At 40.0% G+C, this 26,011-nt stretch overlaps 1 protein-coding gene across 1 annotated transcript in view; it reads right to left on the bottom strand.

Annotated features, from left to right (window-relative positions):
• Positions 1 to 24,122, bottom strand: part of NPSR1 (neuropeptide S receptor 1) — a 60,716-nt gene extending 36,594 nt beyond the window's left edge. The window contains exons 1-2 of the mRNA XM_009567851.2: positions 23,644 to 24,122; positions 10,219 to 10,351 (exon numbers count right to left, since the gene is read on the bottom strand). Coding sequence (XP_009566146.2) covers positions 10,219 to 10,351; positions 23,644 to 23,790 — 280 coding nt within the window. The 5' untranslated portion in view covers positions 23,791 to 24,122. The remainder of the gene's footprint in view (positions 1 to 10,218; positions 10,352 to 23,643) is intronic.
• Positions 24,123 to 26,011: the final 1,889 nt, after the last annotated feature.

Below are 26,011 nucleotides of genomic sequence, written 5' to 3'. Positions count from 1 at the left end.
TACAATCTCTGTCTGTCTCCATGTGCCATCAGTTTTTGGATTTCCTCCCTGCCTATGTGAGCTGGAAAGTGAAAATGGATACAAACCAGTTCTTTCACTCAAGACACCATCCATAGAACACCACTATTTTAAAATGTAGAGGTGTACTACTCATTTCTATATTTAGGGTTACACTAAAACCCCAGTAGATAAAAAAGCTGTCCTGGCTCAGCCAGTGGATGGGCTTTGATTTTTGCTGTCACCATCATTTCTTCACACATACACACACATAAAATACTGATTGCTTTTTTTCATTGTTTTTTTAGGAAATAAACATTTTTTGTCAAGCTTCTTTAGGTTCCTGTGTCTTCAAAGCAAACTGTTTCCTCATGCTGAAAACCTCTTATTTCCCACTTCTAATCTGCAGACTTCTGTTGTGTTCAGGTAATATTTTGTCTATTATTCTCCTTTATTATCTTACAATCAAAGTAGAAACATCTTGCAAGAAGAATTGCTTCTGTTCATTACCAGTAACCTCTCAGTCTAAGAAACTGGGGTGATCAACCAACTAGTGCTGCTTTTCAGGTCTATTATCTCTGTTCCTTAATAAGTAGCAAAAAGTCTGACTTTGAAGCAAAATGGGTTGTCCAGATGTAATTTCCATCCTATTCCTGTTCTCGTTAAGCAGGTCTTCAGACTTCCCTCTTTCTTGCCACTGTTTGCTTAAATTAGTAGGAGTGGAAAAATACATGACTTACCTGCTAGTTTCTTTTGAATTTCAGAGATTTCGCTATGGAGTTTACTCATCTCAGTTTAACACAGACGAAGCTTTTTTTTCTTTTGTGTGTGTATAAGTATATTATATAGGTGCAGAAACAGAATGAGCTGCTAAAATGCATCCGTATCTATATGCATCCTTCGGTAATTTCAGGTTGTTCTTTCTACAAACGCAGTGGGGCATGGCAGTTATCTGCATAGCAAAGGTTCACCTTTAAGGTTAATGATTCAGCTGAAGGGTTACTGCAAAGGTCTGGAATATCATTGGTCATTTAAGCTACAACTTCTTTCCAGACTCGCTTGAATAAGTGGTCTTTTGGGCAGAGCCCAGAAAATTTGAACAAATTCCAGATGGCCGTTTAGAAACAGAACTAAATGCAAAAGAAATAATCATGGGTTTTCTGTCAGGTAGCCTTTTGATATGCCTTTCTACTCTTAAAAGTAAATAAATAAGTAAGTGCTGAGAAATATCTTCTCTGCAAAACTTTGTATTTGCAGGTGGGTTTTGAGTCAGAGCCTTCTGAGGTATGATTGAAATGGTGGAAGATTAGGTTCTTAGCTGTCAAAGACAAATAGTAATCCTCACGTATTTGGTGTTGTACAAACACAAGAGGGATTTATACAGTCAATTTAGGGATTTAAATTAGGAATTGAATCCTTCTACACAAGCCAGTGAAATTCAAAGCAACTCAGTGTTTTCCTCTATTTGCTATACATGGAGCACAGGGAGAGTCATTATCTTACATATGTATCTTATATACCTATATGTCACATATCTTACATAGTGAGGTGTCAAAAATAGATGACATGAATAATACCTAAAATGAATACCAGCATGCAAGAACGCAGTCATGAAACTTAATCCAATTATCTCTGTGATAGTTACGTCCTATTCTGCTTCCCAGAACTGTTGTTGGGCTGCATGCTTTCTTTAGACTTCCTTCTACACACACAGCAAGAAGGTAACAGAGCATTTTCCTTCTACCCTCCCTACTAATAATGGTGCTGTATAAAGCAAAAGGTAGAAGGCCCTGAATAACTGAAACTCCCTCAGGTGAAGGTCATAAACCCCTTTGGTGACGCAGTTTGTCACCAAAGAACGCAACTGCCTACCTATAAAAGAAAGAAGCGTCTGAAGATAATTTGCCTGTTTCACATTTCACTAGACTAATTAGAAAAATTGCTAAGATTAGACTCACATTGTCCTTTTTGCTGTTTCTTTCAACTACCACATGGTCACTCTAGCATACACACCCAGACCAGATTTCATTTTTGTCTTTATGGCCCTCAAGTGCTGTAGTTGGCCAGGAAAACCTTTGTAATCTCCACACAGTCCTACTATTATCAGCAGAGCTGTGATGGCACAGTAATTTAGCTGCACAGTGCAGGTCTCCGCACAGGGTTAGAGAAATGACATTGAAGGTGAAAGGAGGAAGAAGGCTGCTAGCAAAAACTGTCTGAAAGGAAATGCTTTCATTTTAGTCACACAGAATTCTAGTCAGGTAAATCATTTGTATTCAAAAATTGGAAAAAATGACAGCTGCTTTTAAAATAATAGAAAGGGTAAATGTGGATCTCCTATGTGGAAATGTATAAGAGGAGAAGTGGAAACAAGTTTAGGTTGCCTTTGCCTGTTTAAAGGAGAAGATGGTGCCTTTGTATAAAGATGGAGCATCTAAGGTCCATTCATCATTTTTTAATCCCCTCAGAAATTACTTATAACAGAGGAAAAGCAAATAGACCAATTGATTTCATCTTAATTTAAAAATATATAACCTGGTGTGAATTTTGGAAGATAGGATTGTCACAAAATATTCCACTAATAATATTATTCCTATTGTGGGAGTGTCCAGAGGCACAAGCCTTAGGGATGGCATTCAAAGGTGACTTAGGAAGTCTGGTGCTTGCTTGTAATTTCAAACGTGCATGTACAGTACAAAGGATTAATCATTGTGTGTTATATTTAATGTATGTAGATGTACTGGAGCTAGTTCTTTTCTGCTTTAGAAACAGGGGAATGTGTGGACTAAAGCCTATTAAATCCTAAAAGTTATATAAAGAGAGACTCAAATTGTTTGTACAGGAATCCACACCTCTACTGAGAATAAGTTATGGCTCCACAAACTATAAGTTAAAAAAGACTTCTCTGGTTTAAGAGTGTTACAGTGACTGATGAAATGGGAGCATTTCATTGTTGTTGCTAAATTCTCAGGGTCCTGTGTGGTCCTGTACAAAAAAGCACATCACCATGTCCTATACGGAAATTGATACTGGAACTATTGGCAAGATAGGAGAGCGTGTCTGCTGTTTTGCAGTTGCAGAGGGGATATAGTTTATATCACAAGGCACTTTGAAAATCCCACTCTGAGCACCTACGGATGATGAATACACAAAATGTCCCCTCTCATAAAAATTTAGGACAGTATTTATGTGTTCGCCTTACCTGTGGGGATCTCATACTTGAAGCTATGCTGCTGAGTGTTTGTTTGCGGTCTGTAAGGGATCTGAAGACCACCACTCAGAAAGAACAGGCTGAAAAATGCTGGTTTAACGATGTCTGCCTAGTGAGTTGTGATTTGGGATTACAAACCATGAATCAAGGACATCTTGTTCCTGCATTTATAAGATTAAAGTAAGCTGTGTAAATGACAGTCATTACGGGGTTTTAAAGCAGATGACCATTCTTGCTTCCAGTAGCAGATTTGGAGAGCTCACCTGGACTTGTGTAAAGCATTTGACACTGCCTTGCATAACATATTGGCCTCTAAATTGGAGAGGCATGGATTTGATGGGTGGACCTCTCGGTGAATACAGAATTGGCTGGATGGTCACATTCAAAGTGCTGTGATCAATGGATCAATGTCCAAGTGGAGACCAGCAATGAGTGGAACTAAATTGCCAGAAATGGCAATGGATATCCAGTCTGGTTTGCCACTTGCTACCATGAGATACTGTAGGCAGTGACCACATTTTCCTTATCCTGTATTATGTCTCGGTATTTTGGAGAGTGCACTAATACACACCTAACTTAAAGTAAATCCCATGTTGTTTTCCAGTTACTGAATTAGTCCTCTTGGAAGAATCAGGATAGAAAATGATTAAACTAATGCCTCCATGCAATGAATTTTCTTATTCGCTCCCAGTTCTCCTGGAGAACTCAAAGTAGTTTCATAGGATGCACTGAATAAGTAATGTTAATACTGCTGTGCTTACTCCTGAAGACCAATTTTGCCCTTGATAAATTGATTCTCATTTATTCTGTGAACACAAAATGAACGGTAGAACTAAACGCTATAATTTCTCTAGCCTGCAGAGGAAAGTTGGATATAATCTATTTCTTCCCCCATTTTTCAAGCTGTGTGTACACTCAGATGCAGAGTTTTTGGACTTTCACCTAGGTGTTTGGGAATCAGGCTGCTTCCAAAATTGGGGGATTAAGATATCATTAAGTACTCTGGCAAATTTCAGTGTCTGTGCCCGAGGGAACATTAACAAATTACACTCTTCCTTCCTAATTTTGACATATCATTTTCAGTAGATATGGGAACACGTAGTGTAGAACATAGATGATCCATTAGCAGAGATCCTTTCTTCACCATAATTAATCACACTTTTAAGAGGTGTTAGTATATAATGAATATAAGAAATGCAGACATTCTTTCAGTTTTATCAAAGAACGCTGCAGTACAACTGCAACTTTCTCCAAGCTTTTTTTCTGCAGGTGGGATACAGATGCCTCTTCCCTTTCCTCAGATTTCATTTTTTTTCCCCAAAATTAGCAGAAAGTAGAGGTGTGGAAAGGGGAGAAAGCCACAGATTTCTGTGAATAGCTGAAATAAACTCTATTTCAGTTCAGTATTCTGCATTAAGTTTCTGTGTCTTGGGTAGACATTCACGTAAATCAGATGACAAGTTTCAGCCAAGACCAGCTGGCAAGGTGTAAGTTTTCCAGTATAGCTGGGAACTCAATGGCCTCTTAGGCTGCTAACAATCTACCTCCATTAAGATGACTTGCTGAGTTAGCTGCTAAAGGACTTACGCAATTAACTTCCAATGTTCATAATCACTGTGATGTCTAAGGTACTTGTAAAACTGATAAATTCCTATGTATGATTTCTCTGAAGTGGAGAAATATTACAAGTACCATCTTCCAGATGAAAAGCTGGAACAGAGACAATTATCTGTTAATATTGTTCTACATGTTAATTTTGGTAATGGCATTATTATATTAAATTTTTGTACAGATCAGGGAGTAACAAATCATCTTCATCCCTTCAAGTCAAATAGACAAGAAAGAAATAAATTGAAGGACAAGCACAGGCCATTAAATCGGGTAGTGCTGTAGTGGTTTTGGTGTAGAAAAATTCAATTAAAAAAGAAGGAAGTAAGAACAACTTCTAATGTGTTTATTCACGGTCATCTGTTGTAGTAGTAAAGTTTGATGCACCTATGTATTGCGCTTAACTAGCAGATTAGTTGGCAGACTCTGGCTTCAGCCATTTTATGGGCCCCTCACACCAAGAAGGATACTGAGGCTCTGGAGGGTGTCCAGAGAAGAGCAACAAAGCTGGTGAGGGGGCTGGAGAACAAGTCTTATGAGGAGCACCTGAGGGAACTGGGGTTGTTTAGCCTGGAGAAGAGGAGGCTGAGGGGAGACCTCGTTGCTCTCTACAACTACCTGAAAGGAGGTTGTGGAGAGGAGAGAGATGGCCTCTTCTCCCAAGTGACAGGGAACAGGACAAAGGGTCATATCCACCTATTTGCTCACAAAAACTGTAGCAAGTTTTCAGTATATTGACTTTTTACTAAACACTGAACTAAATGAGTACAGCTGCTAAAGGACTTCCTATGATTCAGCTTTTCAGGAGCAATGGAATAAGGTGGCAGTGATATAAAGAGACACTTTTAAAAATACTTTCTGTCTTTTTAATGACATTTTCAAGTAATCCCTTAGGATTTGGTATTTATGTGACAATTTAAACTGTAGCTAAATACTTTTACAGGTTGTCTTCTGTTTTTCTGTTTATATGTAAGCTACCATAGAAATTAGCTGACGTTCTTTTCATTTTCTTTTTTCATTATAGTCACAGCAATACCTAATTAAGCATGTATTTCCAATCAAGTCTGTCAGCCTATGGCTTGAAATTGGGCATGTAGTAAAGCGCCCTCATGTATTTCTATCCCTAACTACGAACAAAATTTAACATTATTCTTAGGGTAATGATTTTTGCTAAGTGGTGGAATAGAAAGGAATTCACAGAGCTAATGGTCATGATATTTCCAGCTCCAATTTTCCAGATGTTAATATTGGATAAAAAAAGCTCAATAAACTATGCACTTTTGTTCACTAAAAGGAATTTAAATGCCTTCCTCTGTCAATTGTAGTTGAAGTTGGATGAAGAATAATGTGAAGTAAAATACTTTTCAGCAGATATTTTTTAATGTATTGTCCAATTTGGTTTAGAATTGGTCAGATAATAACAGTTTTTACTGAATGAACTTTTTAGCCAATAAAAAGACATTTCTTGTTCAGTGTTTCTCAAACAAAAATTGTGTTTTATATATGTTCATGTCCACTGCTTTTGTGTTTTAAGAGCAGAGTTAAGAAGATCTTCATTTGGCAGAGTTGAGTAAAGTGATCTAAATGGATGTGAATGTGTGGACAAACCATATTAAATGAAAACAACCATATTTCACTTGAAAATTTGCAGTGTGATATAGAACCTGTGAGCTCACTTATCTGTCAGACCCACTGTTTGATCTTGAACCACTCGGTAAATTCAGTCAGAATCAAAAATCTTAAAGACACTAAGACTGCAAGTTATGTGAAACAGCATCAGGTAGGAGCAGATGTGGGAGGTTTCCTGCCAGGAGAGATTATACTTATGCCATGAGCATAACTTGAGCTAAACTCAGAAGAAATCTATTTCAAAAAAAGTGCTTATAAATACCCTCCTCACAGGTAATCTTCAGAGCTTATACTTTCTGAAAGAATAAATTGCCTTGGAGACAGAAATATGTAGGAAACTTAGCTTTAGTTTCAATATTCACAGACAAGTTTGTTCCTAAGAAAAACAATTTTACAAAAAACCTAACATGTCTGAAAGCAAACTGAACACAAGGCAAACATTACAATATTTCTCTTTGTTAAATTAGCTTATACTGAGTGATTAGTACCATTGTTCAACTCAGCTGTTAACTCTTAGCTGTTGTCCTAGTGCTTAATTCTCAGATAATTTCAAAGAGATTTATGCATGAACTAAACATGGACTTAAACACAGTACTGACACAGGCATTGTATAGGTATATATTTGATATGAAATATTCTGAATCCAGGCTTCTGCAACATCTTTAAGCACATTGAATTTGAAGGGATTACTCACATTCCTACAGTTCCCTGCACCCTTGAGCACTACATTGAATTATGGAGCAGTAAGGGATCAGCACGAGTCTTATCTCTGAATTTGCTGAGTGGGTTGAACCACTGAATTCTGTCGGTGTTGCAAGAAGCCTTAATCAGTTTGTTACTTCTCTCCTGCATCTGGTTTGGCAACAATGCTCGTTTCCTATTCATGTATTATGTACAATTTTTGTTGAGTACCTTGTTTATTCTAACACAATGGCTGTATTTTCATTTCATTTTGGGACTACATTAATGGTAAGACATGAGAACTGAGAACACTACTCAACTGTCAAGCCACAGATCAATAGACAAAAAGTTTTTAAATGGCTTCGAAATGCCTACCATTGATAAAACTATATCCATTATTCTTGTCTCTGCTACTGGGGTTAGAAATAATAAATATTTTAAGAATCTCAAAATAGAGGAAAGTAGTTAATATTGACTAAGCAGAAACTGTTCGCCAGGAGATTAGGCTTTAGTTGGCAGGATTTAAATATGCCTGGCATGTCAAAGCAATATGACAAGCCAGTGTTTTCATAATGTTCTGTGTCTACCTCATAACTTGTTTTGAAAAGATGATGACTGTTGCCAGCTTGCTTTGTTCTTATTAATATTATTGAAGATAAGAAAGTGAGATGGCTCCATTTCAGGAATTAAGTCATTTCTTTGTGCCAAATTACTGACAGGAACTCTTGGTGCAGGAAGATAAATTAGAGTTCTGACGCCTGCATCACAAAAAAGAAGTCAACATTGCTTGAAATAAGCCTTGCTTTTCAAGCTGGTGTTACTTCTTTTAACATTGCAGATGTGAATGTCAAGTGAGATTTCTATGTGAGTGTCTGTAATACAAAATTGAATAAACTGTTGAACTCAGGCATTTGAAGTTCTAATTTTAAAAGTCAGGGGTAATTTTAGGGGAGGTCAGAAGAATCGGCAAGTGGAATATGTGGACTTCAGTCAATACAGTAACATCAGCTGCATAGCACTATTTGCAGCCCACATCTAATGGAATATTTGCCTTTTTGTCTTTGCCACTGATCCTTCCAGTTCCTTCAAAACTACATTTACAATGCCTTTCCCTCCCTTCATGTAGACAGTATTTGAACCTCTAGTGAATAGCTCTCCATCTACCTCCATTCCAGTAAAAAAGTCAGCCTTTCCTATGAGTTCAAAATGGCAAAACTCTCACAAGTCCCTTACCCAACACAGTAGCAGTAGCCTCCTGCTAGTACAGCTCATGTGAACTAGAATTGCCCTGACACAACTTGATCCAGACACTTCTGTTTTCTTTTTGCTTTATTCCTTCGACCTGGACACTTGTGTCCTTATGCTGGTTCTTTCTACACTGCAGTAAATACAGCCGTTTTCTTCCTAGGACCATTTGGTGTTTAATTGAGTTCTTCCTATTAGGACCTATCTTCTAGTACCACACTACTGCATGTATTACCTATAGACAAGAGGCCTTTGTGCCCTCTGCACCAGATGTGCCCACAGTGTAATTTTTCCACCATTCTCTCTTACAAAGCCCATCTCATGATGGTTGCCCCTCTACTGTGCTTGCTGATGACGGTAGGTAAAAAATGGACAGCATCCATCTGGGGCTCAGTTGTCATTTTTCTTCTCGCCCACACTACTTCTTGACTGCCCACATTTTACCATCTTCTCCATATTCATCTGGGATTGGGAACTCTTTGAGCAGAATCTTCCTATTTTGAAACTTCTGTAAATGCTGTAATGCTTGATCGGTGATTGATGCTCTTGAACTGTGCTGTGAGGCTGCACCAACATGCCTTACCTGATGGAACATACCACTGGCATAGGAAGGAAGTGACATGAAATTCACAAATGCAACACGAAGCAAAGCCATTTATTACAGATGACTCACAGGCAAATATGAAAACCAGCCATCAGCACTTCAGAAGAGGTGCCACTGCAAACCTTCACCTTCTTAACTTGCAATAATACTTCCACCACGCGTAGTTACGGGCCAGTCCCTTTGCATCACTTTGCACACTTTAGTCTAACTGTTTCAAATGAGAGCAGTTCTTCAAACAAGACAAGCTCCTGGGCGATCATGGTTGAGACCATGAGCAGGAGTTCATTTACTTGCAAAGATTGCATGTTGCAAACTGGGGAGTGTAGTCCTTTGCTTTTCCAGTTTAAATAGAGATACCACAGACATCAAAGGAGGATGCAATATTTCTGGGAAGTGACACATTAAATAGCTCTTTAGTGGAAAAGTACTGTAAGTTCCACCCTATCTTACAAAAAAGCAACTGAAAGTATATAAATACATCCTATATACACAAACAGTACAACACAGCTGTCTTGTAAGCAGGGATTAGTAGCAGAACATTGTTACAGAAACAGTATTTATTTTCCCTTGGGAAAATTAAAACTCCACAAATTTTGTCCATTCAAGGCCACAGAGAAACAATGTGCTGCTTATGCTTGTTTCCATTCCCAGCTGCTGAAATATTGACATTTTTACAAACCATGTTTCTGTATGTTTTCCACTTTGCGTAAAAACTACAAAGTTCTTGGATCAGAATCTTTTCTTCGTTCAAAAAAATTAACCAAATGCATTCCTCTTCCACATTTACATTTTCATATCTCTTTGTTTGGTTAAACCAGAAAACATGAAGTGTTTTCCACTCTTCAATGTAAGAGTGTAAGTTATGGAGCAATTCAGTTATGAAGTACTTTAGAAAGGACTTTAGTAGAAAAACAAAAAGATTCATCTTAAATGAGTTTAATTTAAACAGTTCCGTGACAATAGATAGGGACATAACTTCTGGCAAAATCAGACTGGAAGATAAGATTCTGTGAAACCAAGGAGTTGCAGCTGCTGCATCTGACACAGACACTGCTATATCTAACAACATTTTTTTAGATCAGAGGCAGGCCAAGCCCTAAGCCATCCATCTGTCTTATGGGAAGCTGCAGCTGGACATGAGGTAGCAACTGAACTCTTCACCACTCAACTTGCATTTTCCTATTTGTCATTTTAATATTGATTCCTGTGCAGTTCAGATGCCCTTTGCCCTCCCAAACACTACCTGTGATTGCCAACTGTTTAACGAAGAAGGTCATTCGGGATTTCCTCTTCCTCCTCCAGGTAGAGAAGAGTACAATGGCGTTTCCAGTGATTGTGACAATAAAGAGAATCCAAAGAGTCACCAGCTGCTCTGTCTGTATTTGAGAGAATGAAAAAAAAGTGCATCGATAGATGGGTGGGTAGTGCTTTTTGTTAAGCCAGTCAGTTATCCTATTACAAATAAGATGAGAATGGAAAAAAGGGGTGAAGTGGGAGTTGTGCCAACTGACTTCTAATTACTTAGTCTTAAAGTTATTCCTGTCCTTTCAGAAAATACTTAACATGCATCACTGCTGGTTATGTTCATTCCAATTTGCTTTGCAGTGGCTGTACGTTCCTTCTATCTTCACAAAACCATTGGCATTGTCTGTGTTCAGCACTTAACACTAAAATGAGAGGCAGCCCTCAGTTTTCTTGTGTTGCTCCAGCAAGCTGTGAAATAACCAACTTTGTAAGGAGTATTGATAGATGAGCTCCTTTGGAGAAATGGGGAAAATAAATACTTCCCTCCCCAGCTCCAGTGAGTCTGAGTCATCTACAAGCCCTACAAAATTCAGATATCCACTCTACGATCGAGATGTGCACCAAGATTTTAAAAAAAGCATGACCCACTGTAAGGAAAATTGTGGATCAAGCAATACATGATGACAAAACGTCCCCTAGTGGTAGTGTGCATAAACAAAAGAAGAAAAAAAGTTAGTTATGCTCTCCAAGAATCAGGATCCTCTGGCTGCAAGACCAAGAGCATACGTATCCACATTCACTTATTTTTTGAGAGCACACCCAATCTTCTCTATCCTTTTGGCCTATCACAACCCATTTGGTCCTCACTAGATGCAGGATAGGGTTTTTTTTCCAGTGGCCTCTCTGTAGATTTCCCCTGTCCATGTGAGAGTGTGAAGTTTATGTTTTCTCCATAGCAGCCAGCCAGCTCTGAAATGGAGAAGCACTGAATCTGGTGAACATGGGGTCAGCTTGAAGAAAATATTCTGCATTTCCACAAAATTCTCACTTATAAAAAAACCTGTCCTGTGTGAATCTGTACCTAGGGGCACAAAGGAAGAGGGTTCTGCTGCTCTTTTGCAAAGGCAAGCAGAAGAGATGGGATTTTTTCACAGTAACAGTTAGGTTTGAAGATCATAGAGCAGAGGAGATCTGAAGAGAACAAGTTCAGATGTATCCAGCAGCAATAAGGTACATATTATTATTAGAGTCAAAGACAGAAAAAATGCACACATGTCTCAGCAGAAATGGTAGCTACAAAAGTAAACCCAGTTTCCATAAAGGATGCCTCTCCCAGAGCCTCCTGCTCCTGAGAAGACCCTTGACTTTGATGTTTCAGGAGGAGACAGTCCATATGAATGAAATACAGAAAAGCCTTCAGCCCCCTTCTCTACCTTCTTGTGGCTTTTCATTGTTTCAGATGCATTGATTGCCTGGATTCACATCCTAGCAACTGGGATGAGTTTTGGGTTATGTCAATGCAGTTGTTCGGGACTTCTGGTTCCTGACATCAAATCCATTATGTAGGAGCGAGTGGAAAATGGAGGAGAGAGGTAAGGGCTGTAGTTGAAGAGGGATCCCAGCAGCTGGCCCTACAGAACTGACCCCAAACCACTGTCCTGAGCAGGTAAAGGGACTGAGGCCATCAGTGAGACCCATGCCCACCTGACTGAGCTAATGATGGAGCAGAAGAAGTGGAGACCACTCATTAAAAGCATTTGACAACTACTAAAATATGACTTTGTCACGGGTGAGCAGGAACCAGAGCTCCTGCTGCCTACAAAGAGAAAAGAGCTAAGCTGTGACAACTGGGATGGAAGGTGAAATGACAGGAAAGGAGCAAGGGCAATGAGCCTCTTGCTCTGCTATGAGCTTTAGTGCCTCCTCAGCATTTAGACACCTCATGGTCAGCAGCTATGTTCCCTCCTGTACTCAGGGTCTACTTGTGGGAACCAGCTTCAGCTTTATTCTAGGTAGGTAGCCTCGTTAGCTTGTTGGTTATGTGGGCATGCAGGAAAAGCAAGACCTGGTGTATGAGCAATTTGAGACTGTACTCAGTAACTGAACCCAGAGATTAGCTTAAGCATACAATGAAGGTTGTGTTTAGATGGTTTCAGTTTTCCCAGCATACTAACTTTTGCCAGTGTAATCTACCATCTGCGTCTACTCTAAATTGTCATAGTACAGTCTAGATAATAGAAGTATCTCAGAGATGATTCATTCATTCTTCTACCTTGGGATGGCCACACTGATTATAGAGTGACCTAGATTAGACAAGTTTTGTGGGCTAGATGCTTAGCTTTTAACTAAAAAAACACCAAAACCCTCTCCCTTTTTTCAGTGTCTGCAAATCCCTTGAATTTCTGGGAAACAAACTTCCTTCAAAATGTGTGGCAGAGATGTGGTGGAACTACTTTTATGGGGATGCTTTTCTTTGTATAGGGATTGGAAAGAAGTGTCTGTTTGAAAGTCAATTTAAATTTTAAAAGGTACTATTTCACATCACTTTTGTCCTTGAAATCAGTGGGTTATTCACTGGGTGTAATTTGTCTTTTACATTTCAGAGAAGACCTTTTACCCATGGAGAAAGCTGAGGGGCAAGACTTGTTCCCATCTTCTCTGGTACAAAGTCAGGAAAGCATTTTCTTGAAAGACATTCTGTGTAGTCTTATACTGATATGGGTACAAACAGTACAAAGATCTGACACTCCATAAGCAACCTTCAAATGATTCCCGTGGTAGAAACAGGTATGGAGCAATAGAGACTGTGTTAGAGGGGTGTTTCCTCACCATAGGGAATATATAGTCAGTTTAAATCCCCTCCTGCCAAGTTAAAAAGCAGAGCTTAACAGTTAAGCAATTTTAGGGTAAGACTCCATGGAAAAATACAATTAAATCAGACTACAAAGACAACCTAAAAAGTGCAAAAGCTGAATACAGGAGAGGTAAGTTTGAAAGGCTATAGACACAGGAAATAAAACAAAGTTTCTATTAATCTATTTGTGGTAGCTGCCATTCAGAGAGAAGAGAAAAAGATCTCATTCTTGGAGATTAAGGAACTACAATAATAGGCAACTTAAATCACTGCAGCCTCTCTCAGTTTGTGTTAGCTTGCAGAATGAAAAATTCCGTGGTTCCATTCTTACGGTTATGGGATGCCCACCATGGTAAAGACCTTAATGGGGACTCAAATTAGATTTAAAAATGATCCTGATGAATTAGTAACATACACTGGAAAAAAAACAAGATACTATTCAACAAAGGAGAAGTGCAGGACTCCACAGTTCACTGGGTGTAGTCGCATCAGGTTGGGTGAGCCTACAAAACATACCCCCTGCCCACAGCACATAAAGTGCCACAGAAGTAGAGCATGATTTAATAACATCACCCTACAACGAGTGTGACAACCACTGTCGTGGGATTGACACTAGTCTTGTGTGCCTATAATACTTCCACTGTACCCAGCTCCTATCCTATGCCCACTCCCAGGTGTTGTGCTTTAGGAGAGATGCAGAGCAATGAGTCGACAGCAGTCTGGAGGATATAGCCAGGTGAAAAGACTAAATGAATTAAGTGGCTTAACCTAGCAAAAAGCAGAACGGAGGAAAACATGAATGTTTTGAAGACACAAAGAGCCTGACATAAAAAAGGAAAGGAATAATCTCTTCTTCAGATCCACTGCAGACTTGACAAAAACCGGTGAACCAAAACTGCAGCACAGAACTCAGGCTGATCATTTCTAAAAATTAACTTAAAAATATTCCATATGTATATAGAGTGATTGAATCAGTGAAGCATCCATCCAGTGAAGCAGACCAGTGAAAAGGTCTTAGAAGTAGCTATTAGGTTAGAGAGATACCTGATTGATCCTTGGACTTCATTCCAGTTACATTTTCTATAATTTCGTTTTATTCATCGCTTTAAGGTTACTTAGACATAAAAGTGTTTCATTTCATGTCTTGTTTGTTTATCAAACGAAAATTTTCTTTTTGTAACAACTTTCAGCAAAGTCATATACAAAAAACATTGTTTAATAACATGTTGTGCAGGCATCAGAGGCATTCTGGGTAAAAAGAAATATAATAAGATCTCCCAAAGCCCTGTGCAGAAGCTCGGGCAAGGGCTGCTTTTGCAATTCCCATTGCTAACTCCATTGCATTAGAATGTTGTGTGAGAGGCTCGTGTCATACACCAATTCTTTTAGATTAATGAAACTAAAGATGCTGGTGACTTAATTAAGGTCACAGAACAAATCAAAGCCAGGAGGAGTTCCTTGGCTTGACTACAACTGTTGCAGGCGCTGTTATTCCACAAGATTGCTGTGTTCAGAGCATGGAAGTGCTTGACATCTGGAGAGCATTTAACATTTTGTTAATTTGCTTTAAGATTAAAACCAGCTTCAGTCAATGGAGCAAGCCTCTTCATGGGTGAAATGTAAGCCAGAAAACCTGTCTGAAGATTCTGTGCATTTGCCTTTGCTTGTGGAAGAGGCTTGTTATTTTGCCTCTCTGACAAAATTTCTGAATCCATAGGCTACAATGTCTAGCAAGAGATGTATTCTGCTTTATATTTGAGACAAAGATCTTCCCTGCAAGCAGCTTTAATCAAGGCCATGGTTAAATTCTTTCAGAACCACTGGGAGACATTATGGTGCCATAATACCATCCCTCCTTCCACTTCTCCCCAACCAACCTACTTGTTCTCTCATTTCTTAGGATTTGTATCCCCTCTGTTGGCGGACACCAGCTTTGACTGTGGAACAGGGATATATCTGATGGCCCATCCCAATGGAGGAGCTGTTGCTCACGTCTGGAGGTGCAGAAGCTTTGCCTCATATCAGAGCAGCTCCCTAACGGAAGGAGAAGTTCAACTTCGAAAGGACAAAGAGCATTTGTACTTGAATGGGAAACCAATGTGAAACAGTTTTGTCCTAGCTGCTGAGACTAGGTAGGAAACAACCTGGAAAAAATAGGTTGCCATATAAGAAATGAACAAATAAACAGAAAAAAGAGGGAGAGGTACTCTGTTCCTGACGCGACTGGCTGGCCTCTTAGGAGGCCTATAGTGAATTCCTGTCCTTGTTGACCTGGTGCCTTGCTGCTCCTTAGCCTTGGTCACCTGGGTGAAGAAGACACACTGTTACTTCATATCACAGGTAGTGGCTTAAGTCTGAACAGCTTCTTTTTTCTGGTTGATTAAATTCTAGGAATATTCAAATGATCTTACTGCTTGTCTTTGGTTTAAAAATCATGTCTCTATTGTAGCAGCTGAAACTGTAAGAGAAATGTGATCACAGAGCAAGCCAAACAATTTTATAAGAATGTTCTTCTTAACAGGTAAGAGAAGATAAATCTCTTTGCTAAATTGGGGTACTGTCATGCTCGTGGTCAGGTTTGTCACTAGTACATTATGTTGCACTTTTTTAAAGTAGCGAAGAAAAAGAGAAAAGTATTTTTTCACCCTCTGAATTAATAATTTTAATTGCAGGCCATGCAAGAAAATGGAGTAGACCAGATTTGTATTTTCTGATCCTGTTGTAAAAGATCTAAAATGTTGAACTTTCAATACTGAAAATGTTCAGGACTGATTTGCAATTTTAGTAGTTCCCATTTAGGATGGGAAAAAAATCCAAACCAAACCAAACCAAACCAACCAAACAAACGAAAAAAAAAGAAATCTACAAAAAAAAACCCAAACCAGGAAGATAAATTTTCCTGAAGTAGAGAGGTGCCATGCAGCTTGACTGATCCCAGAGATTTACAGTCAGTTCACCTCTAAGGCAAATTGCACTTCGGACTGCAACACTGAAAGAAATCAAAGACAGACACTCATTGGTACAGTTCAGTTAAGGAGTCTTAGAGGTACTGGTACAACCCCTGATAGAATGCATAAAAATTTTTAAAATAAACAAGCTATGCAAAAAGAATTAAAACCTCCTCTGTCTCATAATGCCAGATTCCTTCACAGCAGAAACCCAAGAGGAGCCTTGTGGGGTCTAACTACTGCCTACAATTATCTTACAGGAGGGTGCAGAGAAGATAGGGTCTTAGAAGTCCGCAATGAAGATGGAGTCACTTAGAAGTGGGCAATGACAGGACGAGAGGCCACAAGCAGGAGTGGTAACACAGGACATTTTCATTAGATATCAGGAAAAAAATGTTCATCATGAGGGTGGTCAAAAGCTGGGATGGGAGCCCAGAGAGGCCATGGGATCTCCACCCTGGGAGATATAAACTTGAGTGGACACAGCCCCGAGCTATCCGGCATAGTTTGAATTTGCTTTTGAATGGCTGGTACAGGTGACCTCTAGAAGTCCTTCCCTACCCAAATTATTATGCACACATAAACATTTTCTTAAGACCTATTTTCTTAAGGAATGTACTTAAAACAGAAGATGCCCTTACAAATATAATCAGAAAAGCACTTTGCACAAGTTGTATATCATTTATTACTTTATAGAAACACGAACAACTGTTATTTGTGGGAAACTTTACATAAATTAAAACTTACCCTACAAGTCAAGAGTATGGGTGTAAAGTCTGTTAGCATGGGAATGACACAAACACATTAATTTGGGGGAAAAGAACTTAAAAAGCATAAGGTGGCATTTGTCTTATGGTTACACAGTGGTCTCAGATGAAGAATATCTGCCAGCTTAAAACATAAACTGGCAGAAGCAAAGTGTGATACCACTGAAGGGTTCATGACTATTGTTGGTTTTACCAGCTACTATATAGAGGTTCTTTACTACACAAAAATGAAAAAGCTTGGTTAAAATGCCAACTGGAAACATGCATATTTCTTCCTGTGCTGAAATATTCAATGTAAGGCAGGTTATGAAAAAAAGCAACAGAAATCTCTGTTGGTGTGTAGGTATGTTGCAGATGTGGTACACATACTTTAGTTTTAACTAGCAGTTCTGACTGTCCCAGACAGAACAAAGTAAGGGGCACTCAATATTTTACTGAAAGAAGGAAAGTGATGAGAACACTTAGGCAAGAAGTAAACAGTAAATGCTAGGCACCTGAATGTCAAAGTTCAAAAGATTAATTCAAACCACCTCTTAATGCTCAAGAAATCTCAGAAAAATAAAAAGGAAGGAAAATTTGGGGAAAATACCAGAAATGGCTGGATCACTCTTGATTTGTTTGCTGATAGACCTTGCCCCAGTGAGAAAGAAACACGCTAATAACTGGGAAGATCACTGAAATATTATGACCTAGTCATCAAAAGCAGCAGAAATTGTACTGACCATTCATGCCATACAAATGTGCTTTGAAAGGATGTTCTCCAACCAGCAAGGCAAAACTAAGATGTTTCCACACATTGTTCACATAACAATGTACCTGAAAATTTCTGAAAAGCAATTTGATTGACTCTGAAAAGCTCTGGGAAGATAAAGACTGAGAAAAGAGAAAGTTCAAAGCTAAACTCATATTTTGTCTTTGAAAGTGCTTCCACTATGACTGAATCTGAAGGACAGATTCATTTTGACAGGCAACAAGCCTGTTTTTTTGGTTTTTTTTTTTTGTAGCGTGACCTGGAATGGAGTCTGGTTCAAACTACATAAATGTTAGTTCAGCCCCAGGTTTGCCTCTGGGACTGCTGCTGCTGCTTTCCCATTCCAATGGAAATGGTCATGCCTGAATCTTATCTCCTTTGGCATATTGGCTGCTTTACTTAGATGATTTCTCACAGACTGGCATTGTTATCCTTTCAGCATGGCTACAGGTCATTCTGGTGATCCCGGGATGCATTGCCACGTGAGGCTGTCACAACACATCAGAGGTGCTGGCAACAGTCATATCCCCATGGGTCCTTATGGTTGGAGGAAGAGCACAGCTGGAAGGGATTTGAGCTGATGTTTTCTGTTTTGTCAAATTTGAGAAGCAGTTTTGCATGAGCTTGTGTCTATAAGTTTTTGCATTCATAGTCTGTGAGTGCTAATGTGTTATATAGAGGAAAAGTCTATAACATTTTCTCCCTTTTAGACTTAGAGAAACAGATAAGCTGATTCACTAAATCAGGACACTTTCTCGTGGAAAGGGGTAATTACGTTACCAAGATTACTTTCACTCACTGTTTTACCACGTTTCAAAAGTATCTACCATTTTTTTTTGTGAATTCCCGTTTTTTTAAACAGCGTATTTCTTAGCTCTGACATCACCATTCAGGGCAAGGCAAGGTTCTTTCAGTGTGCAAAATATAATGCATGCGAATTGCTGTGATCTTTCCAAGCTTAAACAACAGCCAGACAAATCACGTCCCCGCCCTGCCCCCAGATCCTCCATAGGTGTGACTGGGGTAGACGGGAAGATTTTCAGTCAGCAACAAAGGATAATAATTCTGTTTCGATAGCAGATAATTTACATTTGCCATTCTGCTGTGTTTTGGTATAAGATGGATAATAAATGGGGACAGTACTGTTGAATTATTGCAGGATTTTTACACCCATTGCAGCCTAACAAACTTCAACAGAAATACACAGATATCTCTGATTTTACTATCATCAGGAAAAATACATTTTTCATGGTGTATCTGTCTTTGTTTCGTAGAACATTTTCAGCATAAGGAGATACCGTTGGTTTACTCAATGTTCCAGCTGCAATCATATGATTTTGATAGCTATATTAACAGCTGTGAAATGCTGGTTTTTCTTAATCATAAAAGGGGTAAAATTATTAAGAATGCCTAATCTGAACAATTAAAATGTCTCAAAAAACTGGAAAAAATAATACATTCTAGGCATTATCTATAGCTGAGAGGCAGACACAAACCTTGAGGCTATGTGGACCATGGAGTATGAGGGATGCTAGTGTAAAGCCACAAATCAGTTGGCTCAGAGCTACCCCCAGTCAGGCTGTTATACAGCCAAATCACTTCTGTGTTGCATTTCAGCTACTGGATGAAGCCAGCTTAGCCAACAGCACTGCATTTTTTTTTCACAAGGAGATCACCTATTGTACTCTCAGCGCAGCATTTCAGGAATAGCAACAGTCATTATGGCATATTGCACAGACTGCCTACAGGAGTTCCCGACACCTTGTTTGTGTAGACTTAATTCTCCTCCTCTTCCCCTCACTGTAAGGCTGCAAAGTTACTTATTAATTATTTGATATGCTTATTTTTCTAAATTGTATGATTGAATTTTCAGAGATTACTCCAGAAATTTGACATCATCCATTATTATTTTCCTGTTATGTATTCAATGATGAGATGTTCTGTGAGTTTTGCTTGAAAATCAGAATGAACAATAGCATAGGCAAATGCTTTCTAGGAGATACAGAGACTCCTACATTTGGACAAAATTATAAGAACAGCAAGTTCTGGCTTAAACATCCTCTGAGAGTACCTGCAGCTAAATCCTTGTTACCTGATAGTCCTACAAAACAAGTCAGTGCAAACCTTTCAACATTTTGGGTTCCTCAGCTTTTTGCTGGAAATTTTAAGTCCTGACCTTCATAAACAGTTCTTAGATTTGTGCTTACTTTGGCATGGCTGTGCAAACCTGTTTAATATCTGGCCTACATGGGCTAAAACATATAGGTACTGGGAATGCTACAGTGTTGGGGGAGTACAGTCAGAGAGTCAAACACTCCTTCCTGAAACAAACCGGGGATTTAGACTACACACGTAAAATCATTTGTGATGGAGTCAATGTGAATGTTGTTTCTTCTGAGAGCTTTAGCATTTCATTGTCACTGCTGTAGTGATGCTGCATCACAGTGACCAGAGCTCATGGAGCCAGAGGGAGCGGGACATGTGGACAAGTGGTTGCAGTTCCCACTTGCCAGGGCAGAGATTGAGGTTCCCAAAAAACTTTGGATGTATACAACAAAACCTTTGGGTGCTGCTACACAGGTGAGGGCTAAACTCTACACATAAGAAAACAACATAGGGAAATGATCATAGAAGTCATCCAGTGCTCCTGGGAGGGAATACAGTCGCACTGAGAAACAAACAGCAGATGTGACTTTTCTCATTTTGAGCACCACAACCTTTACTTTGTTGCATAAAAGTAGGCCATTTCATTTCTCAGGAGACTTCTTATAAAAGACACGAGTCCTACTCCTCTCTGAGGATGAGCACACAGTGCTACCCTTGGGATGCTTTGGGGCTGTTGGGAGCGTTGCAAGGCGAAGTGCTTCTTCCAGCTCTGATGAAGCTTCCCAGCCCTGTGGGCAACTAGGTAAATCTACTCTGAGATTTCAACTTGTCTCCAGGCAGGTGTCTGGTTTGTATCTTGTCAGATTCACAGACTTAGAGGGTCCTAAACTAGGAGAAGACTACAGGTGTTGAGATTACTGTGTTTGGCATAGGGCAGTTGACACTTAGAGTCCTTTTACACACAAATTAAATACATATGGGAGAGATCGTAAAGGGATGCAATGAACGCTCCTTTGGCCTGGGAGATTGGAGCTGTAATTAATATCAATTTGCACATCTGTTCTGAATTTGGTGCTGACATAGCAAACAGGACTTCTGATGCTTGTGGTTTAAGACAATAAGCTACCTGAATGCCGCATGTGAAGACACCCAGGAAGAAATATGTTTTGGGCTTTCAGGGACCATTTGCAATAATATGACCTGAATGTACATGGGGAGAGCCACTGCCTTTGCCGTGGGAAGCACCAGCTCATCTTTCACACAGCATGGTGCATGGAGGTACCCAATCCTGCCCGAAAGGTTGTGACTCTGTGCCCCAAGAGCCAGTGTAGTTAGCACACATAGCTATGGCCCCAAAGCACTCTTCACTGGCAAAGCCTTGGCTAGTGGCTGGTCAAGGAGCTATGGTAATGACTACCCAAAGGGAAATGTGCATTCCTCCAAGTGGATGAAACGCTCCATTTCCCAGCCAAAAGAAAAAGAGAAGAAATCTAATTGAACTGGTAAAATGTTCTCTAATCTGAAGCACTGCAGGATTTAATTGTTGAGCTGTGAAGAGGAATAGAAAGACACTCAAATGCTTCTGAAGAAGGGAGCCTGGAAGCACTCACAGCTCATCCCATAACAGGAATTATTGGCATTGAAATTCTCTAAGGCACATTGTTTTACTTTTGTCACATTGCCACAAACAGTATAACACAGACACTACCTTAAGTGGGTACAGGCTGTCCTTCTGAAGCATGATAGGAAAAGAAGAAACCAGTGCATGCTGCTGTAGTTGAAGTAGTGAGATACACTGCACAGCTGTCATTGGGTAAAATCATTGAAAACCCTTAACACAGGAACTGTTCCACGTACTGCGTGAGTGTCACTCCCTTGTCTCCATTTATTGGCTTAGGAGAGGTTTTGCTATGACCACTTTGGTAAGATGGGTTGTGTCTGGATTTCCCAAGCAGAAATAACCTGTGTGTCCTGTCTTGGAATTCTGCAACCTGGTACATAGGCTCTGCAGTCAACCTGTATGTTATCTATTCACCCAGCCTGCCTTTACTGTCAGCTGTGGGCTTCAAAGTGTTTGAAAATCCCAATAAAAGGCCCTAACCCCATTTTGTAGCTACAATTTGACCACTGAGATCTGGTTTTCAATCCATTCAGCCCATTCCAGACTGAAACTTCATTACTTTAACTGCTCAACCGGACACTTGTGAAAAGGAAGAAGACCCTGCTCAGCTTGCTGGAGGGAGGAAGGACATAGTCATAATGTGGGCAACACTGGTAGAGGAGAGCCAACCAAGTCAGCAGGTATCTGCACCATCTTCCACATATGAGCTTTTATAGAGAGCTGAATAGCTGACAGGGACCCCATCTTCCCTCACTGTAGTCATCAGAGCAGGTGCTTTCTCCCTCTTTTCCTGAAGCAGCAGCAGCTGTCACATATCTCCAGAGTAAAAATATTTCCATACCTATCAACAGCTAGTAATTTCAGTGAAATCAGTGAACCTCCTTGCACAGTTCATGCCAGAGCTACACATAAAACTGAGGAGCACAAGTCTGACAAGAAGCTCTCAGCTAACAGAACCAAATTTCCTTTAGCAATGGAAAAGCATGCATGACTATCCATGGTTTCCTAATTGTTGTAATTTACTAAATCTCCCCTATTAAGGAGCATTTTTCTGCCTGAGGACTTTCTAATCACAGAATTAATTGTCAGTTTCACCATTATAAAATACTGCTTCCATGACATTGTTCAGATTTACAGCCATGAGTGTGGAGAGAAGGAAGGAGATAAAGAGAAAGTTGTTAAAAATACTTTGCTTGTTGCTTCTCCTTTTTTTCAAGACCATTTTTTGGAATCTGATGTGGAGAGAATAAAAAAAAAGAAAAAAAAAAGTTTTTCATCCTTGAAATCCCACATAAGAAACTACTGTCTTTTCAAGAAAGAAAAAGTATTAGCAACAAGTTAAAACAGACCCTCATTAGTTAGCAGTAGAACTACAGATCCACATTTTCCTTAAAATGGGTGGAAACCTATTATGATTCTACTGATTCCACTGGCATTGGACCAGGGCATTAACAATCTCACAGAAATCAAAATTACTCCTGAAGTTATCCTTTTTACCCAAAACATTGTCAAATGATGCAATTGCCCATATTTTTTTCCATCTGAAAGTGATCTCTTTAGTTCTGAGCTCCAGAAGGAATGACAGGGTACTCCTTGTCAGACTTTTTAATAACTTGAACTTAACTTGTACCATGTGCCACAACAGTAAAGTGACACATGGCATGTAGTACGAAATTAAACAACAACAGGCACAGAAGTCTGAAGGAAGGATGAATTTCAGCACCTCTTTCATCTTTTTCCTACAATCACATATTTCAAGTGCGCTGTTTGTTTGGGGCAATGAATGACTACACTTCACATGTCATTCAACAGCATTCATTACTGAATGATTCATCTGGTGCATGCTTAACAGCAGCCTTCAAGAAACACTGCATCCCCCACTCAAGTTAAAAGCAAACAAACACACCAACTCATTAGAATCTGCCCCCATGATTCAAAAAAAAACCCCAAACAATAAAACCAAAACCAACAAAAAACCCACTCGTGTACAATGTTTGTTGCACTGGAAAACTGAAAAGAAATCCCTCATGTCAAGATGATGGCTATAAGAAATTACATGAAAGATGTGTTAAACTAATACATTGATTAAAGATTCATGTATGATTACAGTACCTCTACAGAAAAACAGTAACATCTTCTCTTGGAAGGGGGTATAATTGGCTAAGACCTGAAAGTCTGAATTCTAATTCCTACAACTATATCGTTTTCCAGTAAATACCTCACACATACTATCCACTGTCTTTGCAGGGGGAAAAAAACCCCACGGCTGTCTGGGAAGAAAAGTTCAATAACCCTAGTTACCTCCCTATAGAGGTGCTGAAAATGCACCAAAGCTGCAAGCACTTGAGAAAAGTAATGCACGCTTTAAAAGAATACCTTAAAAGAATAGTAAAAGGATCCCCACTCCTCTTCTGTCACCACTTCAGTGAAAGTCACGGTTTCAGTGCAGGTGACAAGAGTAAGATCCAGCCAGCCGGTGCCTCCCTGGGAGCTGCTGCTGGCTGCTGTGGAGCCGACCTCCATCACTGGGTTTTGTTCGAGTTGTCTAGGTGCTTGTTTTTGTAAGAGTTAATGCAGCCAGGCTTCTCCTGTAAAAGCGCAGCAACAAAACCAGCTTCTCACTGCTCCACCACTGGCTACCAGAGGCATCGGGCTTCAGTGCAGCTGAGTGATAGTGAAGAAAAAAAAGCCAAGCTGTCATCATCCCTTTGAGCTTTCCTTCGGCACAACTCTGACGACAGACATCCACATGTTCTTTCCAGCAGCAGTCAGCAAGGAAGTCAGCACACGTGGACCTAGCCATGTGCCTTGTGGACTCTGGATTGCCTTGCACCTCAAGTTGTCATCTCTGGAGTCAGGAGCATCTGTAAAAGTGTGGATCTCCTCCTTGCGTTAAGTTCAGGAGCCTGGCTATCCCAGTCAGTGGCTTTGCTTACTCGCCCTAGCTCAGCCTGCTTTGGTTTTGATAACTTGTAGAATCAATATACAAGCATCAACATGCTGTCTTGTATTAGCAAAAACCTATTAAGTTTTCAGGCTTCAGCTATCACTGTTTCCCTATCAGTGTCTATCTGGCTTCTGAAGTTGTCTTTGCCAAGAAAAAAAAAAATCATAAATAGGTCATTCCAATTACCTTTGTAAAGACCTCAAATGTGCTACACAGCCAATACAAGCAGTGCTTTCTTCACCATACGGAGACCCTGTCTAGAAACGTAGGGCTTCTAGAGACAGCTAGTGTCACTTAGAGGCTCAAAGTCTCTTCAGAACAAGGTAATAAATTATCTTTCTACTCACTGGTTCTCCGAGTACCAGTCTCACCTACCCTTTGCTGACTTGGATGGTTTTGGATGTTTTTCCCCATCTCTTGTGGCATTACCCTGGGTTTACATTGAGATGGCAGATGAGAGTGTGTGCACTTCCCTGACCGGAGTGCAAAATCACACGTAAATCCAGAACTTCAGCCTTGTGGAGATGCTCTTCCTCGATACCAACACAATCCTAAGCAGAATGCGATGCATTTCACAGCCATGTCCCGACTCAATTTCCCATTAACTGTCCACAGCAGAACCCAGTCCTGTGTTTATGAATATACAAGCATGGGTGGCCATGGAGGAGCTCAGGAGGCATTAAACTCCTTGCTTGGGTCACCACAGTACACCATCTCCCCAGCTGCTGGAGCAGGGGTCTCCACGACATGCCCACAACATCTGTGCCCGTGGTCAACGACATAAGCAGCAAGAGAGAGGTGGCAGCAGGACCGTCCAGCTCCCAGGGCCAGTAATAGCAGGACATGGGGACACAAACAGTGACATTCAGGTCTAGGTTTTGACTCTGAACCCTCCCAAGTTGGGATTTGTCTGGATCTGGGACTTTGGACCAGGCTGTTTGAGGGACCAGAGAAACCTCTAAGTGTCCAAGCAATACTCGGGCCTCTCCAGGAGATGCTGGAGTCATTCAGAGGAGGGAATCAGTCCATGCCTATACAGATAATCAGTACCAGTCATGATGACAAGGGGTCAGTGCCCATACGCACCAGCGATCAATAATTAACAGCAGTGAATAATGCATAAGTTGGAATGTGATAAAAAGAAAAGTCCCAGAACCACTACGCTTTGCTGAAAACCATTGAGAAAATTCTCATCAATATATTATCTAAAAGAGAGGAGGAGTGCTTTTTGAAGTTTTTTCTGACTGATCACAGAGATTGACTCTGAACCTCTGCTATGAAGTATTTAGGTATACAAGACTCTTGAAAGCATCCTACCAGTTTTTTTGTTCTTCCTTCTTCTTGCTTTGCTTTCCTGTATTTACAGAATTCTCCTTCTTAGAGTTAAAATTTATTACCCCAAGTCTGAGGATTTTTTGGCAGTCTCATTCCTACAGAGCTGTTATGCTTGAACATATTACAGGCACTAAGAGGCTTTTCAGTAGTTACATCGCATGCCAGACCGTGCACAGCTCTCAGGACTAACCAAGAGTGACTCCTCTGGTGGCTTTGCCAGCCAGTGTACTTGCTCTAAGTAGTGCTTATGGGGCTATAAAAGGCTATACTGTGCACTCCAGCACTTTTCAGCCTATACAGGGATAATTTAAGTCTTCCATTTCTATTAACTTTTCTGTCTTTGAGTATTTCTCAGCTACTGTCACTGCCCTGGTTTGTTGATGGCTGATTTTGCTGAAATGCTGTTTTCTTTCCATATAGTCACCGAATCAGAAGCCACGGGCTATGGTACCACCTGCAGAA

Source organism: Cuculus canorus, chromosome 2 (genome assembly GCF_017976375.1).
Source record: "Cuculus canorus isolate bCucCan1 chromosome 2, bCucCan1.pri, whole genome shotgun sequence".
Taxonomy (NCBI): Eukaryota; Metazoa; Chordata; class Aves; order Cuculiformes; family Cuculidae; genus Cuculus; species Cuculus canorus.
Note: the sequence above shows the minus strand (reverse complement) of the source record. Positions and strands in the feature narration are given on the sequence as shown.